General features: G+C 43.3%; 1 protein-coding gene across 5 annotated transcripts; it reads left to right on the forward strand.

Annotated features, from left to right (window-relative positions):
* The first annotated feature begins 1,858 nt into the window (after window positions 1-1,858).
* Window positions 1,859-21,591, forward strand: ddi2 (DNA-damage inducible protein 2). Of its 5 annotated transcripts, XM_061832147.1 has the most exons (14): window positions 7,995-8,132; window positions 9,218-9,266; window positions 13,972-14,192; window positions 15,085-15,240; window positions 15,313-15,389; window positions 16,113-16,408; window positions 17,082-17,242; window positions 17,416-17,568; window positions 17,648-17,777; window positions 18,618-18,692; window positions 18,759-18,851; window positions 19,423-19,571; window positions 20,477-20,641; window positions 21,241-21,591. In XM_061832147.1, the coding sequence occupies exons 2-14, from the start codon at window positions 9,225-9,227 to the stop codon at window positions 21,281-21,283; spliced, it is 1,761 nt and encodes a 586-aa protein (XP_061688131.1). In that variant the 5' UTR covers window positions 7,995-8,132; window positions 9,218-9,224; the 3' UTR covers window positions 21,284-21,591. The 5 variants fall into 5 exon arrangements, with proteins under 5 accessions (XP_061688133.1, XP_061688132.1, XP_061688135.1 ...); XM_061832149.1 differs by lacking the exons at window positions 13,972-14,192; window positions 15,085-15,240; window positions 15,313-15,389; ... (7 more) ...; window positions 20,477-20,641; window positions 21,241-21,591 and adding exons at window positions 1,859-1,903; window positions 2,145-2,319; window positions 4,718-4,847; ... (4 more) ...; window positions 7,744-7,847; window positions 11,092-13,419 and having other exon boundaries at window positions 7,940-8,132; XM_061832148.1 differs by lacking the exons at window positions 13,972-14,192; window positions 15,085-15,240; window positions 15,313-15,389; ... (7 more) ...; window positions 20,477-20,641; window positions 21,241-21,591 and adding exons at window positions 1,894-1,985; window positions 2,145-2,319; window positions 4,718-4,847; ... (4 more) ...; window positions 7,744-7,847; window positions 11,092-13,419 and having other exon boundaries at window positions 7,940-8,132.
* Window positions 21,592-21,608: the final 17 nt, after the last annotated feature.

Consider the following 21,608-nt stretch of genomic DNA (forward strand, 5'->3'; position numbering starts at 1 on the left):
ATAATTCCACTAACCGTGTTTGGAGGAAGACGAACGATGAGTTCCATCCCAAGAACACCATCCCTACTGTGAAGCATGTGGGTGGTAGGTGGTAGGTAGGTTGGTAGGTAGGGTGGGGTTGGACCGCGGCCATGTATTGTGAGATTCTCGGGAACAACCTCTTTCCCTCAGTCAGTGCATTGAAGATGGGTCGTGCCTGAGTCTTTCAACATGACATTGACCCGAAGGGCACGGACAGGAAAACCAAGGAGTAGCTCCGTAAGAAGCATATCAAGGTTCTGCCGTGGCCTAGCCAGTCTCCAGACCTCATCGCTATAGAAAATCTTTGGAGGGAGCTGAAACTCCGTGTTTCTCAGCGACAGCCCAGAAACCCGTCTGATCTAGAGAAGATCTGTGTGGAGGAGTGGGCCAAAATCCCTCCTGCAGTGTGTGCAAACCTGGTGAACAACTGCAGGAAACGTTTGACCTCGGAAATTGCAAACAAAGGCTACTGTATCAAATATTAACTTTGGTTTTCTCAGGTGTTCAAATACTTATTTGCGGCTGTATCACACAAATAAATGGTTAAAAAATCATACATTGTAATTTCTGTTTTTTTTTTTTTTTAAAGATTATCTCTCTCACAGTGGACATGCAGCTACGTGGAAAATATAAGACCCCTCCATGATTTGTAAGTGGGAGAACTTGCAAAATAGCAGGGTGTTCAAATACCTATTTTCATCACTGTACAGTCCCTTCCAAAAGTATTGGAACGCCATTGTATACTGAAGACATTTGGGTTTCAGATCAAAAGGTGAATATGAGACAAAAATTCAGAATTCCATCTTTTGTGTTATGGCATTTACATCTAGATGTGATAAACAACTCAGCACACCGCACTTTTTCTTTGAAGCCACCCACTTAAAGTAGTACAGTCAGAGAGTGCACCCACCCCCATTCGTCGATAGATCGTGAAAGGGTTGCTGCTTGAAAAGTAGATGTTGGGGTAAAAAAAAAAAAAAAAAGGTCTGGCCACCCCTGGCTTAAACAATAGATAGCGCCTGTTTTTGACTTTGGGTTTCACCTATGAAAACTGCATTTGCTGGTAAGCAAACATGAAAAGCAGAGCCCTCTCGATGGAAGAAATGTAAGCCCTTTTGAAGCTTAGAGAAGATGGAAAACTTATCAGAGATATTGCACAACCGTTGGGCAGAGCCAATATAACAATTTGGAATCCATGCATTTTCTGAGCCCCTATCCTCAAGAGGGTCACCGGAGTGCTGGAGCTAATCCCAGCTGTTGTCGGTGAGGAGGCGGGGTACACCCTGAACTGGTTGCCCGCCAATCGCCAAACACACCTAGGGGCATTTTAGAGTCTCCAATGAATGCGTGTTTTTGGTAAGTGGAAGGAAACCGGAGTCCCCAGAGAAAACCCACCCAGGCACGGGAAGAACATGCAACCTCCACACAGGCAGGGCCGGGAGTCGAACCCCGTCCTCAGAATTGTGAGGCCAACGCTCTACAGCTGCGTCACCGTGCCGCCGAATATGATTAATGATTAAATAAAATAAGGCATACAAAAACACTGTATATGTTATCATTATATAGTATTTTACGAGCTTGTGAGCATTTTTTAATGTTTAAAATATATTACACATTTATAAAGGTATTCATTATACAGTGTGTGCTTATTTGATTACTCATTTACAAGAGATAAAATACATTAAAAATATTACATACATATTATTTTTCAATACCTCCTCTATTTACATACATTTATTTTTAAATATTTCCTTATTATTGCTGCATAATAATGCTTTGGTGGGTGTAATAGTAATGGAGACTTAAAAAAAAAAAAAAAAAAAGCTTTCACGACTCGAAACTCCGTCATACGGCATGTCGCAAAAACCAGCTGGGCGAGGAGGTACGGCATCGCTGGGCGAATACGAGCAAAATTCTTGATGTTCAGTTTTTGAATGATTTATTGTCACATCATACGCCTGCTAGTAAGTCCAAAAAAGCACCCACTAATTTCGGTTGTTGTCCACGCATTCCGTGTGACAGAGTAGTCGCGTGGAATGCGTCTAAATAGTGGTTGAAATCCAACACGGAACATGCGGCGTCCTCCCGTGTGAGTGAATAAAGGAAATGCTTTTATGTTCCAGCGGTTCGCCAAGCGATTCTGCTCCCCAAAATTAAGCGATGCTGGTCACCGTTTTCTGCGCGCCGAGGGATCGCCCAGAAACCACGTTCGCCCTCGATGTGTCCCCGGAGCTGGAGCTGAGAGACTTTGTGGCACTTTGTGAACTCGAATCGGGAATCCCGGCGGGAGAAATTCAGGTAAGGACAGCCGAGCTTTGAAGCTCGTCCAAAGCTGGGAGAGCTGAGCTAACACTACCCCGTGGCTAGTTAGCCCGCCTTTGCTAGCATGAATCATATACTTTTGCTTGCGATTTTCACCCGAATAGCGGCCAAATTCACCAACCCCACACCATTCGTTATTAAGTGTTATTTACGAGGCGTACCCTGTTGGTGTCATTTCTATATGTGGGAAAAAAATAGATCTTATGAATACGAATTTAATGGCATTCTCGTCAGACTAGCGCTGATCTGTTTGTGGTAGCTGTCGGCCAAACAAACTACAACCAAACACGGCACAGTTTGAAGAGCAAAAATGTTCACCCAAGCAAGAATAATGTCACCAACACCCTGAATGTAAAAAAGATGTATTGATTCAAACAAGACGAGCGCTGTCAGACAGAGCTTTTAAAGACTGTTCCGGAGACGCAAGTATCATTTACATGTGACAAATATTCAAATTATGAATCATTCAAATGGCTGTAAACGCACCGATTTCTAGTCAAGGTCGTAAAGCAAAGACAAAAGGGGTCGAGGTTATATTTGTGACCGTTTTTTTGTTGAATCAATCGAACTATCTTGAGTTTCAAACTTTCGTCACTCGATTTTGGAAAGGCAGGTTTTCATAGTGAAGCTTGCGACAGAAGCATGCTATGTTGAAGAAATTATGAACTTGATGTAATTAAAAAAGATGAGCACAGGTACAGAAAATAATGGTCAAGAACGGAGAAATTTGCAGATGGCAAAGCAAAGATAAAATACAGTATTTGATCTTCAAACTGATAAACGTTACTTTTGATTTTTAACAACTATATACTCATTTTAAATTTGACGCCTGCAACACATTCCAATAAAAGCTGTGACTGGGTCGTGTTTACCACTGTTAGGTCACCTTTCCTTTTAATAACACACAACAAGTATTTGGAATTTGAGGACAATGATTGCTGAAGCATTGTACGTTAAATTCTTTCCCACCCTTGCTTGATTTGCGCAACAGTCTTAATTACAAAAAAAAAAAAAAAAGTGAAATAAGCAGGGATCCATATGTTTCCTTAAGCAATAATGGTCCTTTTACAAATAGCCTATGTCATGGGCACTAATCCACACCCACTCCATCACAGAAGCCGTCTTTTGAACTTCACACTGATAACAATTCGGATCCGGCTCATCTTCGGCTGGGATGACGGGCCGTAATTTAAAATGTAAACACAGCACTCTTTCACTTTCTGTTAGTCCAATCTCATCTGCGCTTGGACCCAAAGAAGCTGAAGGTGGACACTGTTTCTGAGTGTTGTTGATATTTTGCGGTCGCTTTGCATGGTAGCTCTAAGTTGCATTTTTAGATCTAGCAATGAATTGTGTTCACTGACGATAGTTTGCTAAAGTGTTGCTGAGCCCACGTGGCACTATCCTTTACATGATGGTGCCGGTTTTGAATGCAGTACCACCTGAGGGACCTGAAGATCACATATTCATTGTTGGTTTTTGGTCTGTCCACTTATGTGCAGAGATACGTCCAGATTCATTGATTCTTTTGATGAAATGCCTAAATTGCATGCAGTTGTACATTGCGAAATGTTCTTAAACTGTTGGACTAGTTCTCTGGCAGTTGCTCACGAAGTGGTGGACCCCGCCCCATCCCCATGGTTCTCTTTTTCTATCATGTGTTGATGTTGTCCTGGCTTTTCTACGTGTTGCATGGGTTGAATCCAAAATGAGAGAATATTTGCAAAACACAATAATGTTCATAACTTTGAACATTGAATGTCTTTGTATTCAATTGCATATAACCTGGAAATTATTTGCAAGTTGTATTTCATTTTTAGTCATGTTTTACACACCATCCCATCTTCATCAGGCTCGCAGACACGTCTACGGCTCCAAAATACTACAAGATGGCGCCAAAGCAATTTGTTTATATTAGGCAGGGCTTTTGTCTGAACACAAAACGGCACTGAATAGTTGAGTATTGCACTGAATAATGGAGGATAGGTTTTCACAACAGAAATCATGATTAACATGTTTAGATGGGAACATTCAGTCGAGTTCCACTCAAAATTATTCAGAGCTATGTTGGGACTGTTTCAAAGTGACCAATCACAAACGCTATTCATGTAACACCATCTTTATTATTGTGGTTGTACAGTCATTTTTAGTAGTTTGTTTATAATATTATGGGTGTCTCTTTCAGGAGATATTTAACATGTTGCTGTCCGTATGGTTGCGGAGTTTCACACTAAACCACCGTGCAACTGTCTTTATGAACACTTTACACATACAGCTCATTAGAGGTGACAGGCAGGCATATTGTTGGAGCTAGTCATTGTTTATTTTCATGATTTTTTTTTTTAATTGATTATTTTTTTCTTTTATTTCACAGATCTCCTATGTAGAGCAGCTCCTAAAAGACCCCACTCGTGCCTTGGGGACTTACGGCGTCAAGGATGGCGACGTGGTGGTCCTCAGGCAAGCTGACAGAAGGCCAGCGCCCACTCAGCCAGGCTTTCCAGGTGACAGCATTTCATGTATTCCGTGACTGAAAAGGTGACGATCACAACAACATCAATGAATTGAGGCCCATTATGCTAAAACTGTGCAATATTTTCATTTAATGCTATGCGATTACGTATACAGTAGATGCCACAGGATGGCCGCAAAGCACTAAATGAGATCATAAACGACCAACATCAGGCATGTACCATGAACACGATCATGAACCCATCTTACAAAAATAACTATTAAAATCAGATTTTTGGGAGTAAAATCGTTTTAAGGGCATGACGTGACCATCCCTACCAGCAAGTATCAATCATTCATATATTTACTATAATTGTGACTTTTCCACCTTCTCGTGCATTTGCAAAGGTTTTTGATAACCGCTTACATATTTACAAATGTGAGTAATAACGTCATCGTTTGAATAAAACTCGTCATCTGAGGAACCTCTGCATTTTTACTCTTATATTTTTGGTGATCAAACCTTTTTGTTTCTTCCTGTTTACTCTCTAGGTCTGCCCCATATCGACTTTCGCTCCATCACAGTCCCCGGCGCCTCGACTTCGACTGCTCCCCGTAGCACCGGCAGGCCGCCGCAACAACAGGCCGTAGCATCGCCGCCGCTGCAGCATCAGCCGCCACCATCCCAGCAGCAGCAGCAGCCCCAGTCCCAGTCCCAGCCCCAGCCCCAGCCCCAGCCCCAGCCCCAGTCCCAGCCCCAGTCCCAGTCCCAGCCCCAGCGCGGCACGCAACCCTCGACGCCGCCGGCCTTTCGGGGCTCCTCTTCTCAAGGGCTTGATGACCCCGCCTTACTGCAACAGATGCTACTTTCCAACCCACACGAGCTTTCCCTGTTAAAAGAGCGAAACCCGCCGCTTGCCGAGGCCTTGCTGAGCGGAGATCTAGGTAGACAAAACGGGAATACTCCCCCCCATGAATTTTTATATTTGCCTAGAGAAGTCTATAGTAGTAGTAGCAGACTATATTGCCATGGCTGAATTGTAATTGGGGACTAAAAAAAACTAACAACTGGGATCATGAATATGATGAGAATAAACGTGTGTTGGTATGTGTTCAGTGGATGGTGGCGTAAACATCTCGTTGTGTTTTAAGAGCGTTTCACCAAAGTGCTGCTGGAGCAACAGCAAGACCGAGCCAAGCGGGAACAAGAGCGAATCCGACTGCTGACTGCAGATCCTTTTGATTTGGAAGCTCAGGCAAAGATCGAGGAGGATATCAGGTTAGTGCCAGAGCGTTTTTTTTTTTTTTTTTACCCTGTGTGACTGTCAAGTAGACAAGTGCAGAGGAGAGGAAGCAGTTTGTAGGATATTTTCATTCTTGCTTAACGCTTGAATCTGGGCACATTGCAGGCAGCACAACGTAGAAGAAAATATGACCATTGCAATGGAGGAGGCCCCAGAAAGCTTCGGGCAGGTGGTCATGCTCTACATTAACTGCAAAGTCAATGGGCACCCTGTCAAAGCGTTTGTCGACTCAGGTAAATATTGGTTTGGCCTCTACAGCCCCTTTCCAGGTCAGCTTTTGCTACTGTTTACAAGTCCCTGTCACCTGATTTGAAAGCCATATCATGAGCTCTGAGAATGTTGCAGTTTTCTCTGGTCATCCAGGGTTTCAAAACCCAGATGTTTTTCTTGATTGTAACATTTTCGGTGTAACTCGAGATGTAGAATATCAACGTCTGTGTTATTTCTCAAGGTCATGGTGTTCAAATACTGTAAGTCCCAACTTGTCTCAGTAAAACAGATTTGCAATTTAGGGAGAGAATCTGCTGGCCAGACGTTTGCAATTTTTGTGGTGAGCTTTATTTTTTGTCTGAGAGGGGCAAAGGCTGGGAGCATGAGCAGGAATATGTGGTCAGACAGCAGCCATTCATTCTTGTAATATATCTTGTGTACTTCCTGTGTTCTATATTGAAACTTGTCTCTTCATGAAACTATAACCATTTAGTGACTTTCTGAATAGCCTGTACAATTGAAGTTTATTGTATGTACAGTAAAGCCTCGGTTCTCAAACGTCCCCGTTTTTGAACAAATCGGTTTTCAAATGGAAATTTCAAGATTTTTTTGCTCCTGTTTTTGAACGAAAACCGGTATTCGAACGCCGCCCGGGAAAAAAAAAACGGAAATGACATAACGCGCGCGGTGCAACCAGCGCACTTTTGTTATTCTGTATAACGTAGCCTGTCTACACAGACGTGTCCCAGTAGTGACTGTTGGTTTTTCTTCTGATCGAGGACTACCATATTAACCCCCAATCATGGCTCCAAAGAAGTCAAGTTTCTTGTTTAAAGTTATTCTGTACTTTTGTCAATGAAAAAAGTTGACAAGGCTGGGGGCCGAGTTGCTCCAAATACGGCAACGCACTCCCAGCTACTCTACTACTAAAGCATACATTTTAAGCAAAAAATATATATATTTCTGAAGTTGTTTTATTATATAAAGTATTTAAAGAAACATGTATTTCTACAATGCAGTTTATTATCGTGAAAAATAAAAAATTGCTTTCAAAAGCCCAATTTTTTTAGGCTTGGAATGCATTATTTCTTTTCCCATTCATTGTAATGGGAAACATCGATTTGGTTGTCGAACAAATCACATTACGAACCGTTTTCTGGAACGGATTGTGTTCAAGAACCGAGGCATCGCTGTAGTTGGATACCTTCAAGTCTCTGGTTTGGTTGTCAGGTGCCCAAATGACCATCATGAGCCAAGCCTGTGCGGAGCGGTGCAACATCATGCGACTAGTAGATCGGCGGTGGGCGGGCATCGCCAAGGGAGTGGGCACGCAGAAGATCATCGGCAGGGTTCATTTGGGTGGGTGTTTTTGTGTAGAAAGCTGATACAGCACCCCGCTGTGTGTTGACGCGATTTCTCTCTGTTGCCCTCGCAGCTCAGGTCCAGATTGAAGGGGACTTTCTTCCCTGCTCTTTCTCCATCTTGGAGGACCAGCCGATGGACATGCTGCTCGGCCTGGACATGCTCAAGAGACACCAAGTAGGGCCCAGCTGTCTTCCCTCCTCTCAATCCCTGAATTTAATATACAAAATCCAACCCCAAAGTATGATCAACTCAACTTTGTCTTGTAGTGTTCAATCGACCTGAAGAAAAGCGTGCTTCTCATCGGGACGACGGGCACCGAGACTCGCTTCCTGTCCGAGGCTGAGCTGCCCGATTGCGCCCGGCTGGCGTATGGGCCCGAGGGGCGCGAGGAAAGCCGCCCCGAAGAGATAGCGGACAGGGAGCTCGCAGAGGCGCTTCAGCGATCAATACATGAAAGCGGTACGTACTTAAGGTCTCCACTACAAGTGGCCGTTTTTTTCATTATTTCAACAGCCCCGACCCCCACACCCACACTCTCTCCCCGTTATCATGACAAATGCATGGGCCACATAAATTTCTTTCAGCCTGTCACATGATCATGTCATGGCATCACCTTAGACACAGAGGTCCAGAGTTCTGTTCATTTGGTGGGGACGTAAACTACATTTGTACTTAAGTCGGAACGTGGCACAGTGTTATCACAAACCTGTGCTAAGTCAATATTAAAGTCACACTTACATTAAATGTGTGTGCGAAATGCTTTAAGGGTAGAAATATAAAACAATCAAATAAAAAAAGAATAAATAAGCAAATGAGTCTGCTTCCTTGTAAAGAGTGACCACGTATACACTTATGTCGCTGCGCTAAAATGTTCATTGTTTGATGTTCATTACCTCGAAATGATGAATGTCAGAACTCTTGTGGGCTGAGGAACTTCAATGACCAGATGATAGGGTGGCCAATCAATATAGTTTATGAATTAATGGGAGTCGTTTGCCTAGATGTTTTTTTTTTTTTTTTTTACTGTAGTTAAAGACGTTTCCTCGTTGATGTGCACTGGTTACAACAGCAACTAAGCCGTGATATGAGAGAGACCAAGTTTAAAAAAAAAAAAGCCCAAAATTAGCAGCTTAGCAACACAAACATTGCTACGTTTGATGACGCCATATCATCCAGGCCAATCTATTGTTCTAACTTTTAAAATGTTACACTTATCGAGGAGAAAAGAATCATCAGGGAGCTAATCAGGTCAAACAATATGTTGTGTACGTACTTGAACTAATAATTAAAATGCCTGCTATGTTAACATCATAAAATAAAGCAGAACCAAAAAATGTATGCAGTTATTTTCGTCATTAACTCCAGTTTTGTTGTTGTAATTTAGTTTGACTTCTCTGGTGCGGTAACTGCGTCTATGAGGTTGAAAAGACGTGCATGCGGGAAAAAAACTGTGTGATTTGGTTTGCTGCACGTTTTGTGTGCTACTGCTAACTTTCTCCGTCCCTCTGCATGATGTGTGCGGTGTCGCCTTAACCCATGAGCAGGACAACAATGATGCAAATGGAGACACCTGGAGAGGGGCCAAACAATCAGGTATCGCAAAACATCACAAGCTGGCAATTGCCTATAGTGAGGCCCGTTGGAGGCTCTTTCTTTTTTTTTTTTTTTTTTTTTTGGGGGGGGGGTGTGTGCATTTTTATATTACCACCTTGATTGTGGTTTGATTTGTCTGCACGATCCGATAATGTTTTTTCTGCATTTTTGCATGTAGCTTGTGTTTCTAAAGACAGACAATGAGAAGCACAGCAAAATAAATTTAGTGAATCTGCAAACAAACAGTGGAAGCTTTGAGGTCAAACCCAGTTGGAAAATGTTTGCCATCCCATCCATTATTCCCCATCGCACTTGTCCTCATTAGGGTCACCAGTGAGGAAACAAACATCAAGGACAATTTAGAGTCGGAGCGTCAAAGCCAATTTCATCACGAGCCACGTCGTAGTTATGGATTACGAACATTTCAACTCAAAGTACCGTAATTTCCGGCCTATAAATCGCGACTTTTTTCACACGCTTTCAACCCTGCGGTTTATGCGGCGATGCGGCTCATTTGTGCGTTTTTTTTTTTGCTAACGGCCGCAAGGGGGCACTCAAGCGGTAAAGGTAAGAGTGAGACCGGTGGAATATATGTGCTGAGGAAGTGACTTTTACCGGTCAGGCCCTGTTACCGCTAGCGTGTTACTCCCGTGTCTCGGTGATTTTTACCGGTGTGTTTTTTTTTTTTTTTTTTTACCGGACCTGTTAGCACGGCGCTAGCGTTAGCGATAAACTCCCTGTTGAGCATCTTTCTTTGTAAATATCTCGTGTTTCAATGTGGGCACTTGCAGCTTTTACACAGCTGCGGCGTATGAATGTACAAAATGGTGTTTCCTTGGAAAAACTACTGTCTGAGGCTTATAACCAGGCTCGCTATGTGGGCTGGGAATTACGGTATGTGATTTATGAAGTTGGACTTGTGCGTCGTGGCATGCATAAATTTACGCCCATCCTAAATTTCAGTCCTTTTCTATGCACTCTTTGATAAATGAGCCCTATAATATTTAATATTTAGTTGTACTAATATGCATATTTTTGCACGGGAGGTATTTGCAAAGTCCATGCAGGAAGGGCTTCACTTGGGATTCCAACCCACAACTTTGTACCTCTGAGACAGAGGTGTTGACCACTAACTTTTTTTTTTAATGTTTTATTTCTTTGTATTCAAATGTTTTAATCATGTAAAGCACATTGAGTTACCTTGTGTATGAAATGTGCTTTACAAATAAATTTGCTTTGCTTTAGGACAAAAGACAGATTTGTTTTTTTTTTTTTTTGCCATTAAATTAAAAAAAAAACAACTCGAGAGCCTCCACTGTGAGTTTGACGCAGTGTATCCGCAGTGCTTCACTTCTTCCTCATATTTGGGTGGACAGCCATATTCCAAAATGGATTAAATAACGCCCCCATTCAAAATTCTACACATATTGCCCCAAAATGATGATGTAATGTTTTTTTTTAATCTTTTAACAGCCTTACACTTTATTGTATTGTAATATTTTCAGATTTCATGTTGCCTTGTTACAAAATGGAATTGTTTCCCCCTCAAAATATTACACAACTCCCTGTGATTTCCTAGTTTGTCATTTTTATAAAGTGTCAAAATTCTGCAAAACAATGTTTTTGACTTTATCATGATGGGTGTTTCATTTTGGGGAAAAAAATAATGAAATCCATTTTGCAAAGAGGCTGTAACAAAATAAAATGTGGAATGAGTGAAGTGCTGGAACTCCTTCAGAGCTTCCATCGAGGTTCCACCATCTCACGATGTTTGCTTGTCTTGTGTGTGTGTTTTTTTTTTTTTTTTTTCCCCCCTACCAAAAAGACACTGCAGACGGACAGACTACCTCACCACAGCCGCCGCCATTGTCACTTCCCACAGCCTCAGACCAAATGTCCTCAAGCGCCCACCCGCAGAACCTCGACTCGGATCGCTCAGAGTCCACCCAGGACCCACTTGGCTTCCAGGAACTACATCTGCCTTTTGCGCAGGATCAGCTCAAGCCTCCAGTCGATGATAATTTATCCCTAGAAGAAGCCCGGGCACCTGCTCGGTCATCTGAAGCCTTCCAGTGTCCAGAAGGCTGCGAGGAGGGGACTACGGAACCATCCATGGTAGAGAACAGTCCCATACTCCGCTATGCAGAACTAGCAGATGCTCAGCCCATGGACGATGAGGCGACGTGGTCCCAAACCACTAATCCCGGCCAGTCGGACTCTGTGGAAATGAACTCCTCTTTCGGGGACGGGACTGAGGGCTCTGACAGCATCCCGTCTCTGGCCGCCGCTCTCTTGGAGCTCCACGAACTGCTGCTTTCCAACAACTGCGGTGGCCCCCGCCCCCTTACGGATCCCCAGGAGGGAGATGTGACCCGTGCCAGTGCAGACGCCACACCAACTGCTGACGACAGTCCCTCACAAAGAGAAGGAGCAGACTCTTCAGTCGAAGCCGGAGACCCCAACATTTATCATCCCGAGTTGGCGAGTTCTCCGGAACCTAAAGCCAGAGACTCCGGGGATACTTCTCTCGAGCCTCCGGCTGAAGACAGAAACCCCGGCATTTATCGTCCCAAATTGGCGAGTCCTCCGCACCATTCATCTGAGGCCAGAGACCCCAACGTTTATAATCCAGAGCTGGCGAGTTCTCCGGATTCTGAAGGGGACTTCAGAGAACCCACCGAGGAGAAGCGGGGGAGCGAAAATGCGCATCAACCGGCCCCAGACTCAAACGCCCCAGGCAGTCTCGTCACCGGCACCTCCGCCGCCGCCGCCCCTCCTCCTGCCCCCGTTACAGAACAATTTCCGGCCGAACACATCCAGAGAATCCAGGCTGCGGGTTTTTCTGCCCGCGATGCTGCAGAGGCTCTGGAGCAGGCGCACGGAGTCGTGGAGCTGGCTCTGCTGGCGCTCCTGGCCCGCAGCATCACCGTGCCCACCTAAAACCCTGAGCCTGCCCCCACCACTCTCTCTACTCCCTTTTACGCTTTAGGTTTTTTGATCCAGATGTCTCGTGCCCCTCTTTGCACGGAGCGTGTCCCAAGTCACGCAGTACTGAATAATAATATCCTTTTTCTTGACATAGCGGATATTATAGATATATAGAGAATTTGCGCAAGCATCCATCTCAATGGTTTTAACATTTTTTCTACTATAGCTTTATTTTATTTTATTTTTTGCATTCAACGTTGACATGTATTGTTGAAGCATTCAAGATATCATTTGTCATCCTTAAGTGGGGTACACACATACTGATTTTTTTTTTTTTTTTTTAATGTGGGAGACCCTACACACCGAGGGTGGGAAAAATGTGCTTATATATTGTGTGCTGCACTCCAGATACACAACACACGATACCGTACGCCAACAGCTCCACCAATGATGGAGAGTCTTTTCCACCAAAGCAGGTATCTTAGCTGTGAGAGGCGGCACGGCGCCGCGGGACATCCAAACTCGTGAAAAATACAAAGACGAAAGAGCAGCGGTCGAAGAAATTTAAAAAAAAAAAAAACAGCTTCCTGATTGAAATCACCGAATCTGCCAATCGGCTCAAGTCAGAGTTGAAGACCTACATAAGCATTTGTGATCGTAAATATTGAACAGCTTTAACATTTATGATTGTCCGTTATTGAGTTTTCCCGAGTAGACGGGGATCGCTTAACCCGTCCCACAGCGCGAGATCATTTTTCAGACATTTTAGCCTGTACTGACTGATCTGAAGGGAGAGAGAATGCTCAAGTTTTGCCTGGTTATCGGTAGATTTGTGCCCCTTTTTCTGATCGCTATTCAGACACCACACACAAATGAGGTTGATCTTTCACAGATTATACAATAATCTGGCCTTTACTGACTTTGTTTGCAAGGGAGCTAAAATTGATCTTATTTAGCCCGATTATTGGTAAATGTACACCGCGATTCATCCCTGAAATGGAGGAAAAATCACTTTCAACTCACTACAATATCTTTGACAGACATAATCAGTCTAATTTTGATCAGAAAAGATGAACTTCCCCATTCCTGTTTCCATCGATCCATCATTATCCCAAACCGCTTATCCTCATGTGGGGCGTGCGAAGTCGATACCAGCTACCTTTGAGCGAGAGACAAACTACACCCAGAACTGTTCGCTAGACAAAAGTTTTTTTTTTTTTTTTTTTTAACCAAAAGCTACCATTAGAAGTGTGTCAGTAAAATCAATTCTGAAAACGTCAATTTGAGCAAGTACAAATCGGTCCCTAGAATAAAAAAGAAAATGGACACTATATTGTAATTTCTTTTTATTTTTTTTGAGGGGGAGGAGGTTTGCCGTTTTGTATGTCAAATCAAGACCGGTGTACATAACTTCATTTTATTAGAATTTTGTCCGTGAGAATATGTCTTAAAGTCTCGTGTCTCGCAGCCTGCGGGTCTTCTGGCAGACAAATGTTTTTGATGATTTATTTACTTTGATCTCATTTGAGATTTTAAATGGCAAAATAAAAGAGGATTAGTATTTGTATACTGAGTGTGTGTGTGAAATTATAATTTGAATATTTGATTTTTTTTTTTTTTTTCCAACATGTAACAGGTCAAAATCCCAAATTGTTTTATTTTCACTTGTCGTCGGGCGTTTTTTTTTTTTTTGTTTTGTTTTGGGGAAGTCCTTTTCACAGCTGTTCCTTTTTTTTTTGATTGACGCCCACCCGCGTGACGCCTTTTTAACCTGAAGGTTTGTGGCCCGCTTGAAGACAACATGGCTGACTTTGACAGCACCGACGACGGCGACGTCTTCGCTCAACTGCTCGCCTACTTGGCCGACCCCCGTCCACGGGGGACTCCCATCCTCGAGTCCGGTTCTCCCACCGAGACCACCACGGAGCTGCCTCGCGTGCGAGATTTCAACCCGGAGGAACCCGGACGTGACCCGATGGACACGAGCCAAGATTACAAGTAAGACTTTTAACTGATTTATTTTTCTTAGTGTAGTACACGTGTACCTCGCCCGATTAAAGACTTTACCCTTCATTTGCAAGCAAGGGCTTGGCTTGGCTCGGCTCGGCTCGGCTCACCGCAGCTCAAGCGATGAGGGGGCTAAAAAAATTAAAATGGCCAATTAAGGTGGAAAACAATGTAGAACCGCCGACCATCAACAAATTATAGTGCGCTAATTCACTTGTGTTGGGAACTTATGGAGCAAATTCAACTGGTAATTTATTTTTGTGGAAATTTCCGTAAAATGTTTATAACATTGTAAAATTCTGTTAATTTTTGTATCGTTTTTAAATTTGTAGCCCACAGTGACTAAACAAATTTTGTGCTTTGGAAACTGCGTCACGTGCACACTGAAGTGCATGAAGCACCCACTCCCTTTATTTATATATATAAGGTTTTTTTTTCTTCTTTCTTTCTTAGCTGCTTATCCTCACAATGGTTGCGGGACTATGAGGAACAGAAGTGTCATGCGCTGCAGAAAAAGAAACCCTTAAAATACTGCTGCAATGAAAATAATTTTGGGTTATTTCAGAATTTTAAAACAAAAATACCCAAAAAGATGTTTTCAAAGTGTTCATTTTTTTACAACCTGAATTAAATTGAATTTTGTATCGTGTGTATGAACTCCTGCCTCTGGATTTATTTATTTATTTATTTATTTATTTTGTCTTTACGGGTGCTTTCTCCCACAAGTAGAATCAAAGACTCATAAGTGGACTGAGGTTTGCATTCAATATCCGGTGCATTTTGAAATTTGTCATCCAATAATTAGGCTAACTAGAAATGTTAACCGCGGAAACAAATTGGCGCTCAAATAGACTTGTTAGTTCTAAAATCTACTTTCTTTCAGTCTTCCTCTCTTGGACATCTCGTCAGCCATCGGGTCGGTCGCGGCGACGGGAGCGTGGAATTTTGGGAAAATGAACAAGTTGTTTCTGACTCCCAAATGTGAGGAAAAGCAGTCTCCTGCGTTGCCAGAGCTGGATCAGGACACCACAGAAGAAGAGTAGGCCCTTCTGAAAGACGACTACAACTATTCGGTGTGTCTTCAAAACTAAACTTAGAAAAAACCTTCCAGGCCTGCAGATTCAGTAGAAGACGAAGATGAAGATGAAGAGCCTGGTGTGTCCTTCCAGTCAAAGTACGTTCACATCTGTAAGTACTCTTAAAATCATTTTAATTATAACACCATCCATATATTAGATATACTTATTTTGTATGTCTTCTAATTATACCAATACATTTATTTTTTATTTTTTTTTTAAATTGATATATATATCTTTAGGACCCTGGATTATTTCAGCGGGGATAAAAATATGATACCGTGTAATGTTTTTATTCACAATGAAAACTTTTTGCTGGACCATAATTTTTATTTCAATATTGTAATTTATAATGGTGTGGTTGTGGTCGCAAATTGGATAATTATAACTTCAAAATATTTATTTTAACGTAGATTTGATCACTCGCACCTTTTTTTTTTTCATCAATACTAGATTACAATTGTATTTATGAATTTACAGGATATGAATTGGTTTCACAAATTACACTGAAAATTAATATTTGCAACCTGTTGATTGATTCTAAACCTTTTTACAAGTGATTACAAATCCTGCATTGCAATAAATATATGCTGACATTTTTTCATTATGACTAACATTACTTTTTTTTATCAAATATAGATTATATTATTATATTTACCAGATCAGTGGCAGAACCGTAAAATGAGCAAGGTAACATAAGTACTATGAGTACAACTTGATTGATGAGGTTTAAAAAAAAAAAAAAAAAAAAAAATGGAGTCATGTGCTAATTTGAATTAAAACGACGTTTGTCTGCCCACCCCATCGCCCCCGTTTTTCATTTTGGACCGTGCAGTTCCCCTCTACCAGGATTACTGCGTGCAGGAATTGCGAGACGACCTCCAGAGATTCAGCACCAGGACCTCGCTGTCTTCGCTGATCGCCCCTCAGTACCTGCAGGGTCTGCAGTCCCGTCTCTGTGCCCAACAGTCTCCTCTGCGGAGCTCGCCCGGGTCGGTCCCGGTCACGGCCTCTCCTCCGGACCGCCACGCCATCCGCGTGGCGCCGCACACGCTGTGGCAAGACCTGGACGAGGTCAAGGCGGCCGGTCTGCTCGGCAGCCTGACGGCCCGACAGATCCGACTTCAAGAGGTTCGACGTTCTCGCATGCTTGTCTGTTCTTGGGCAACGTGTCTGCCACGCACTTGAAGTCGTAAAATAGAATCCCGAGTCCTTGCGCCGGTGATTTCTTTAATTATTCCCCCAAACTCGGATTATGTTTCTCTCAATTAGCGTGAAAGGTTGTTTTGGATAGATGTAGTGAGGCAAGACGCGAGGAGATTCTAGGAGAAGACGACGACGACGCGCTTCGGCGGGACGAGCCGAGAGGAAAAGGACAAAGATCGGTCCGGATAGGATTTCAAAACGGGATTCGGGATATGGATTTGGTAATCCAAATCCTGCCCAGAATCCTGATCAAATCTTTTACTTTGGTTATTTTAAAAAAGCGATGGTGGCGATTCGGATTATCCGGAGAAAATGAAAGTAGCAAAGTGTAGAAGAAGATGGAAGCTATGCTAAGTGTCCACTCGCATTTTTTTTTTTTTTAATTATTATTTTTTGGGTTGGATCAGGGAGGAAAAGAACTTTTTTTTTTTTTTTTTTTAATATGCACTGCAAAACCAGAAAACTGGTCAGGACAAACTTTCAAAGATCTTTTTTTGCACCCGTTATTTTCTGGGGCCTCTCACGTTTAAAAACAAATGAAATAAAATCAGTTAAGGTGTTTAAGAAGAATTCCCCCCACCTCCCCATTCGTCTTAAGACCATGTTTGAGCTGATCGGATCCGAGGCGTCTTACCTGAGGAGTTTGGGCATCGCTGTGGATCACTTCTGCACGTCCAAAGACCTCAAGCGGACTTTGTCCCAAATGGAGCACCACACTTTGTTCTCCAACATCCGGCACGTGAAGGCCGCCAGCGAGAAGTAAGCCGCCGCTCTACCTTCTTGTTTTTTGTCGCAGATCATTTTTATGTAGCGGCACGCGTGCAAAACCCACACAAACTCGACTTTGAACCAGAATTTTTAGAATTGTGAGGCAGACCTGCTGACTGCTCGACTATTATGCTGCACTTTTTTCAAAGATGCGTTCATTGTAGGTTTCTGATGGACTTGGAGACCCGCCTGGGCGAGTGCGTGCTCCTGTCCCACCTCGGGGACATAGTACTGGATCACTGCCCCTCCTTCCGGGCCCACTACGTGCCCTACGTCACAAACATGATGTACCAGGAGGCTCTCATCAACCGGCTGCTGTGAGCCTGCCCTACGCATCGCGAGGCCTTTCCTGCCGGGTCCGCGTTCGTTCATCTTCTTCTCTTCTTCCATCTCCAGGCAGCAGAACCGAAGCTTCGCGACGTCCCTCAAGCAGCTCGAAGGCGAGCCGCTCTGCCAGAGGCAGAGTCTCAAGTCCTTCCTTGTCCTTCCCTTCCAAAGAATCACTCGCATTAAGCTCATCCTGGAGGTAATTTAGTACGTTGTAGTGCCTGGAGCTAGAAATTGGCCCGACTAGGAGTTTTTTTTTTTTTTTTTTTTTCCCCAAGCTACACGCCATCATTGATCACGAATGGAGTGAACCCAACTCACTTTCCAATCAACAGAACCTTGGCAAAGAAACAAAAAAAGTTCCAACAAGCATCAGTTGAAGTTTGCTATTAAACAAGATTCACACATTTTAAAACAACCACGCAGATTTCACCTCAGGCTAGCTAGCATGATGCTAATAACGGGGAAATGCGAATATAATCCTTGAGCCAGCAGGTATTCGAACACAAATGACGCAGCAGCACATTTAGACATTCAGTGACAGTGCTCAGTCATATATTGTTTATACAGTGTGTGTGGAACTGACTTCCACACCGTACAGACATCATAAACAATGTTTGTATATGTCTTATACTGCCCCCAGGTGGCCAAGGCATGGCACACTGGCCATTATTTTTTTTTTTATGTCCTGTTTTGAGACATGTCCACAGTCTCTGCTTGATTGGTGAAACTCTTGAGGGATTTTTTTTTTTTTTTCTCTTCAGGGCGGGGCGGCGCTACTGAATGGAATTTTAAGTCTTAATTAGGACCCTTAAAATTTAACCTGCATAAACACAAATTTTGCTTTAAATGCTGTAATATGTATAAAAAAAAATATTCAAGAGGGCCTTGGTGTGCACCACCTGTGCTCAGGGCCTAATAATAACCCGAGGAATACATACTTCTGTTATGGTGTCCACTAGGATTAATTCTACAGGTGTACCTAATAATAAATTTGTGTGTGTGTGTGTGTGTGTGTGTCCCCCCCCCCCCTCCAAAGAATATCCTGAAATTGACAGAACCAGATTCAGATGCTGCGTCAGATCTTCACAAAGCGAAGGAGGCCATTCATGAGGTACCGCCGCTCCAATTCCATGTAATGAAATGAAAAGAAATGTGACGTCTTTTCTGGGGGATGCAGATTGTGAGCGATTGCAATGATGGCATCAAAAAAATGAAAGTCATTGAGGAACTGGTCTCCCTGGAGTTGCTGCTGGATTTTGGAGAAATGAAGGTGATCCTGGTTTTGACTTTTGGACCGATGACGCGGCAGGAAGAGATAGTTGACCTTTGTCCTTTCCTAGACTTCGATGCTAATCAATAAACGCAGATAGTTCGTCTCGCGGCTTTCCCGAAAGGTTGAATCAAGGCAACGTGGTTTCATTTTGTTTTTGAAAATGATTTGAGCAATTATGCTTGAGCCCAAACGGTACGACATTTGCCATTTGGGAACAAAAGCCTCCAATAATATTTTCCCTCCATTTTATGCCTCGAGTTTCTTCCTAGACGCGTCTTTTGAAGTTATTGGGTTGAAACGCGGCCCTTTAAGAATAGTCGACTTCTTTCCCGACAGTTGCAGTCGTTTTACTCCGCAGATTCGAGACCCCCAAGTGGCCGATTGGGGGGGGGGGGGCAGCACCAGAAGATAATCTTGGGGCTGCTTTGGTAAATCCGGCACCGCATACATTGAATCCGTAACAATAAATTCTCGAACATGACAACGGACAATTCTGGAGAACTCTTATCTGCAATGTAATTGTGTGTGTGAAATGAAATCTTCGTCTTTTCTCGCGGCATGTTTGCAGGCGCTTCCTCTGGTCATCAGTGGGCGTTTTTTGGTCCGCCGGGGCGCCGTGAGGCTGCTGGCGGTGGAGAGCGGCCCCAACCCCAGGACGTCGCTCACAAATGTCCACCTTCACCTCTTCAATGACTTGTTGATCCTCTCCTCCAAAAAGTACCTCATACATAGTGCGGGATCAAACCAAAAGTACCGTCATTTCCAGCCTATCAGCTTTCAACCCTGCGCTTTATGCAGTGATGTGGCTAATTTGTGCATTTTTTTTTTTTTTTTTTCCTAATGACCGCAAGGTGGCACTCGGGCAGAAAATGTAAGGGTGAGACCGGTGGAATATATGTGCCGAGGAAGTGAGTTTTACTGGTCCGGCCCTGTTAGCGCTGCGCTAGCGTATTACTGCCGTGTCTGAGTGATTTTTACCGGTGTGCCGGTCTGAGCGCTCCCCCGTGCTGAAAAGTCTCCTTGTGATTGATGCGCATGCGTTGCTAACAGGGGAACTCTGGGTACGTAGCGGACGGTTACTGGGAAATCCCCCGGTCTCATCGTTCCCCTTCTTCTACATAGAGGGAGCTAACATGCGTTATAACCTAAACCTTAAAACAAAAGTTGATAAGAAGATAGACATATATGTACGTTCGCTGTCTTCGTCATTCTGAGACGTCCGTAGCGAACATGAACACTTGGCGACAAGTTGCCGAATGGCACATGACGACGCATGGATGGGGATGTTTCAGACTGGCCGGAAGTTTACAAAACATACGCGCACGCGCATTAATCACAAGGACACTTTTCAGCACCGGGAGCGCTCAAAATGTCACACCGGTATGTTTTTTTTTGTTGTTTTTTTTTTAACTGGTCTCGTTAGTGCGGCGCTAGCACTAAACTCTGTGTACCATCTTTTTGTAAATATCTCGTGTTTCAATGTGGCCACTTGCGGCTCTTACACAGCTGAAGCGTATGTATTAATTAATTTGGAAGTACAGATGTATAAACATAAATACACACATACACTTATCGAGAAAAGTGGTGTCACGCTTAGCTAAAATGTTCCATTTTCCCATCAGGGAGCAGCACTTCCTGGTGGAGGACCACGCGGCGTTCCCGACGCACGTGCACATCGCGCCGCTAAAGACGGAAGTGCTGGGCCTACCGCCCGAATCCTTCCTGTTGCATCTTTCTCGGAACCACGCCGGACAGCCGACCGCCATGATACTAGTCGCGCACAGCAGGTACAAAAGAATTGGGACGGTGCTACAGTAATCCCCCGGGAAAGCGATCGAACCCTGCCATGAGCGTAGAAAAGCATGGGTACTCTATTTCCCCCATAATTTTTTTTTTTTTTTTAAATTGCCTAAATTAATAGTACATACCAAAAAATTATTTATAAATCCTCTTCTAGGGTTATCTTTTACAATTAAATGGCTGCAGTTGATTAGTTTTGATGGTGGTGAAGCGCTACCCTCGTCTTAAGGAAGTTCCTCAACTTACTTCAACACGGTTTGTTGGTGCCATTTCTTCGGCATGAGCGCACACACACAAAAATGGCAAATGGAAGAAAAGTTCCCAAGAAAATCAACATCGCTACAGGTAAAAATTCATAAATGCCGAACTGAAGTTGCAGGGGCGGGGGGGGGCACGGACCAATTGCGTTTACTTGACCCATTTAGACGGGTTCGAGGCCTTCTGGTGTTTCAGAACCTGCATAGCTGGTGATTGGTGCCACAGGGCGGGGGGGAAAATTGTAAGCAGAGTTGGGGATTACTGTAGTGCCTTTTTTTTTGGGGGGGGGGGGGGTGTCTATTTTTAACAGTGTGGGTTTGGGTTGCAGGTCAGACAAGGAGGAGTGGATGAAGGTGCTGAAGTGTTGCTGACTGAAGCCTGCGCTTTTTCCATTTTTATCTTTTTTGAAGATTTACTCACTTTATGTGCATTTTGATGGCAGTCTAACTGTAAATGGGTTCAAAATGCTCATAACAAAAATTAACTCACGAGAGGCACTCACTTTTTTTTTTTTTTTTTTTTAAATACACTGCGCTGATTTGGTGAAGTACTTCATGTTCTCTTTAAAGTTGCACATTATTCACTCCCCAATGGTTTTAAAATTGATCTGGTTTTAATGTATTGACTTGTTCCTTCAGCTTGGCTGATTATAAATAAATGTACTTTATTTTGAATTCATTTTAATTGTGTGAATGC

This window comes from Syngnathoides biaculeatus, chromosome 10, assembly GCF_019802595.1.
Source record: "Syngnathoides biaculeatus isolate LvHL_M chromosome 10, ASM1980259v1, whole genome shotgun sequence".
Classification (NCBI taxonomy): Eukaryota; Metazoa; Chordata; class Actinopteri; order Syngnathiformes; family Syngnathidae; genus Syngnathoides; species Syngnathoides biaculeatus.

Excerpts from the sequence above, each read along its gene's own strand:
- ddi2 (XM_061832147.1), top strand. The coding sequence starts at position 9,225 with ATGATGCAAATGGAGACACCTGGAGAGGGGCCAAACAATCAG. Across the intron at positions 14,193-15,084 it reads GACACGAGCCAAGATTACAA|TCTTCCTCTCTTGGACATCT; the intron begins GTAAGACTTTTA and ends ACTTTCTTTCAG. Across the intron at positions 15,241-15,312 it reads CAGGACACCACAGAAGAAGA|GCCTGCAGATTCAGTAGAAG; the intron begins GTAGGCCCTTCT and ends AAAACCTTCCAG.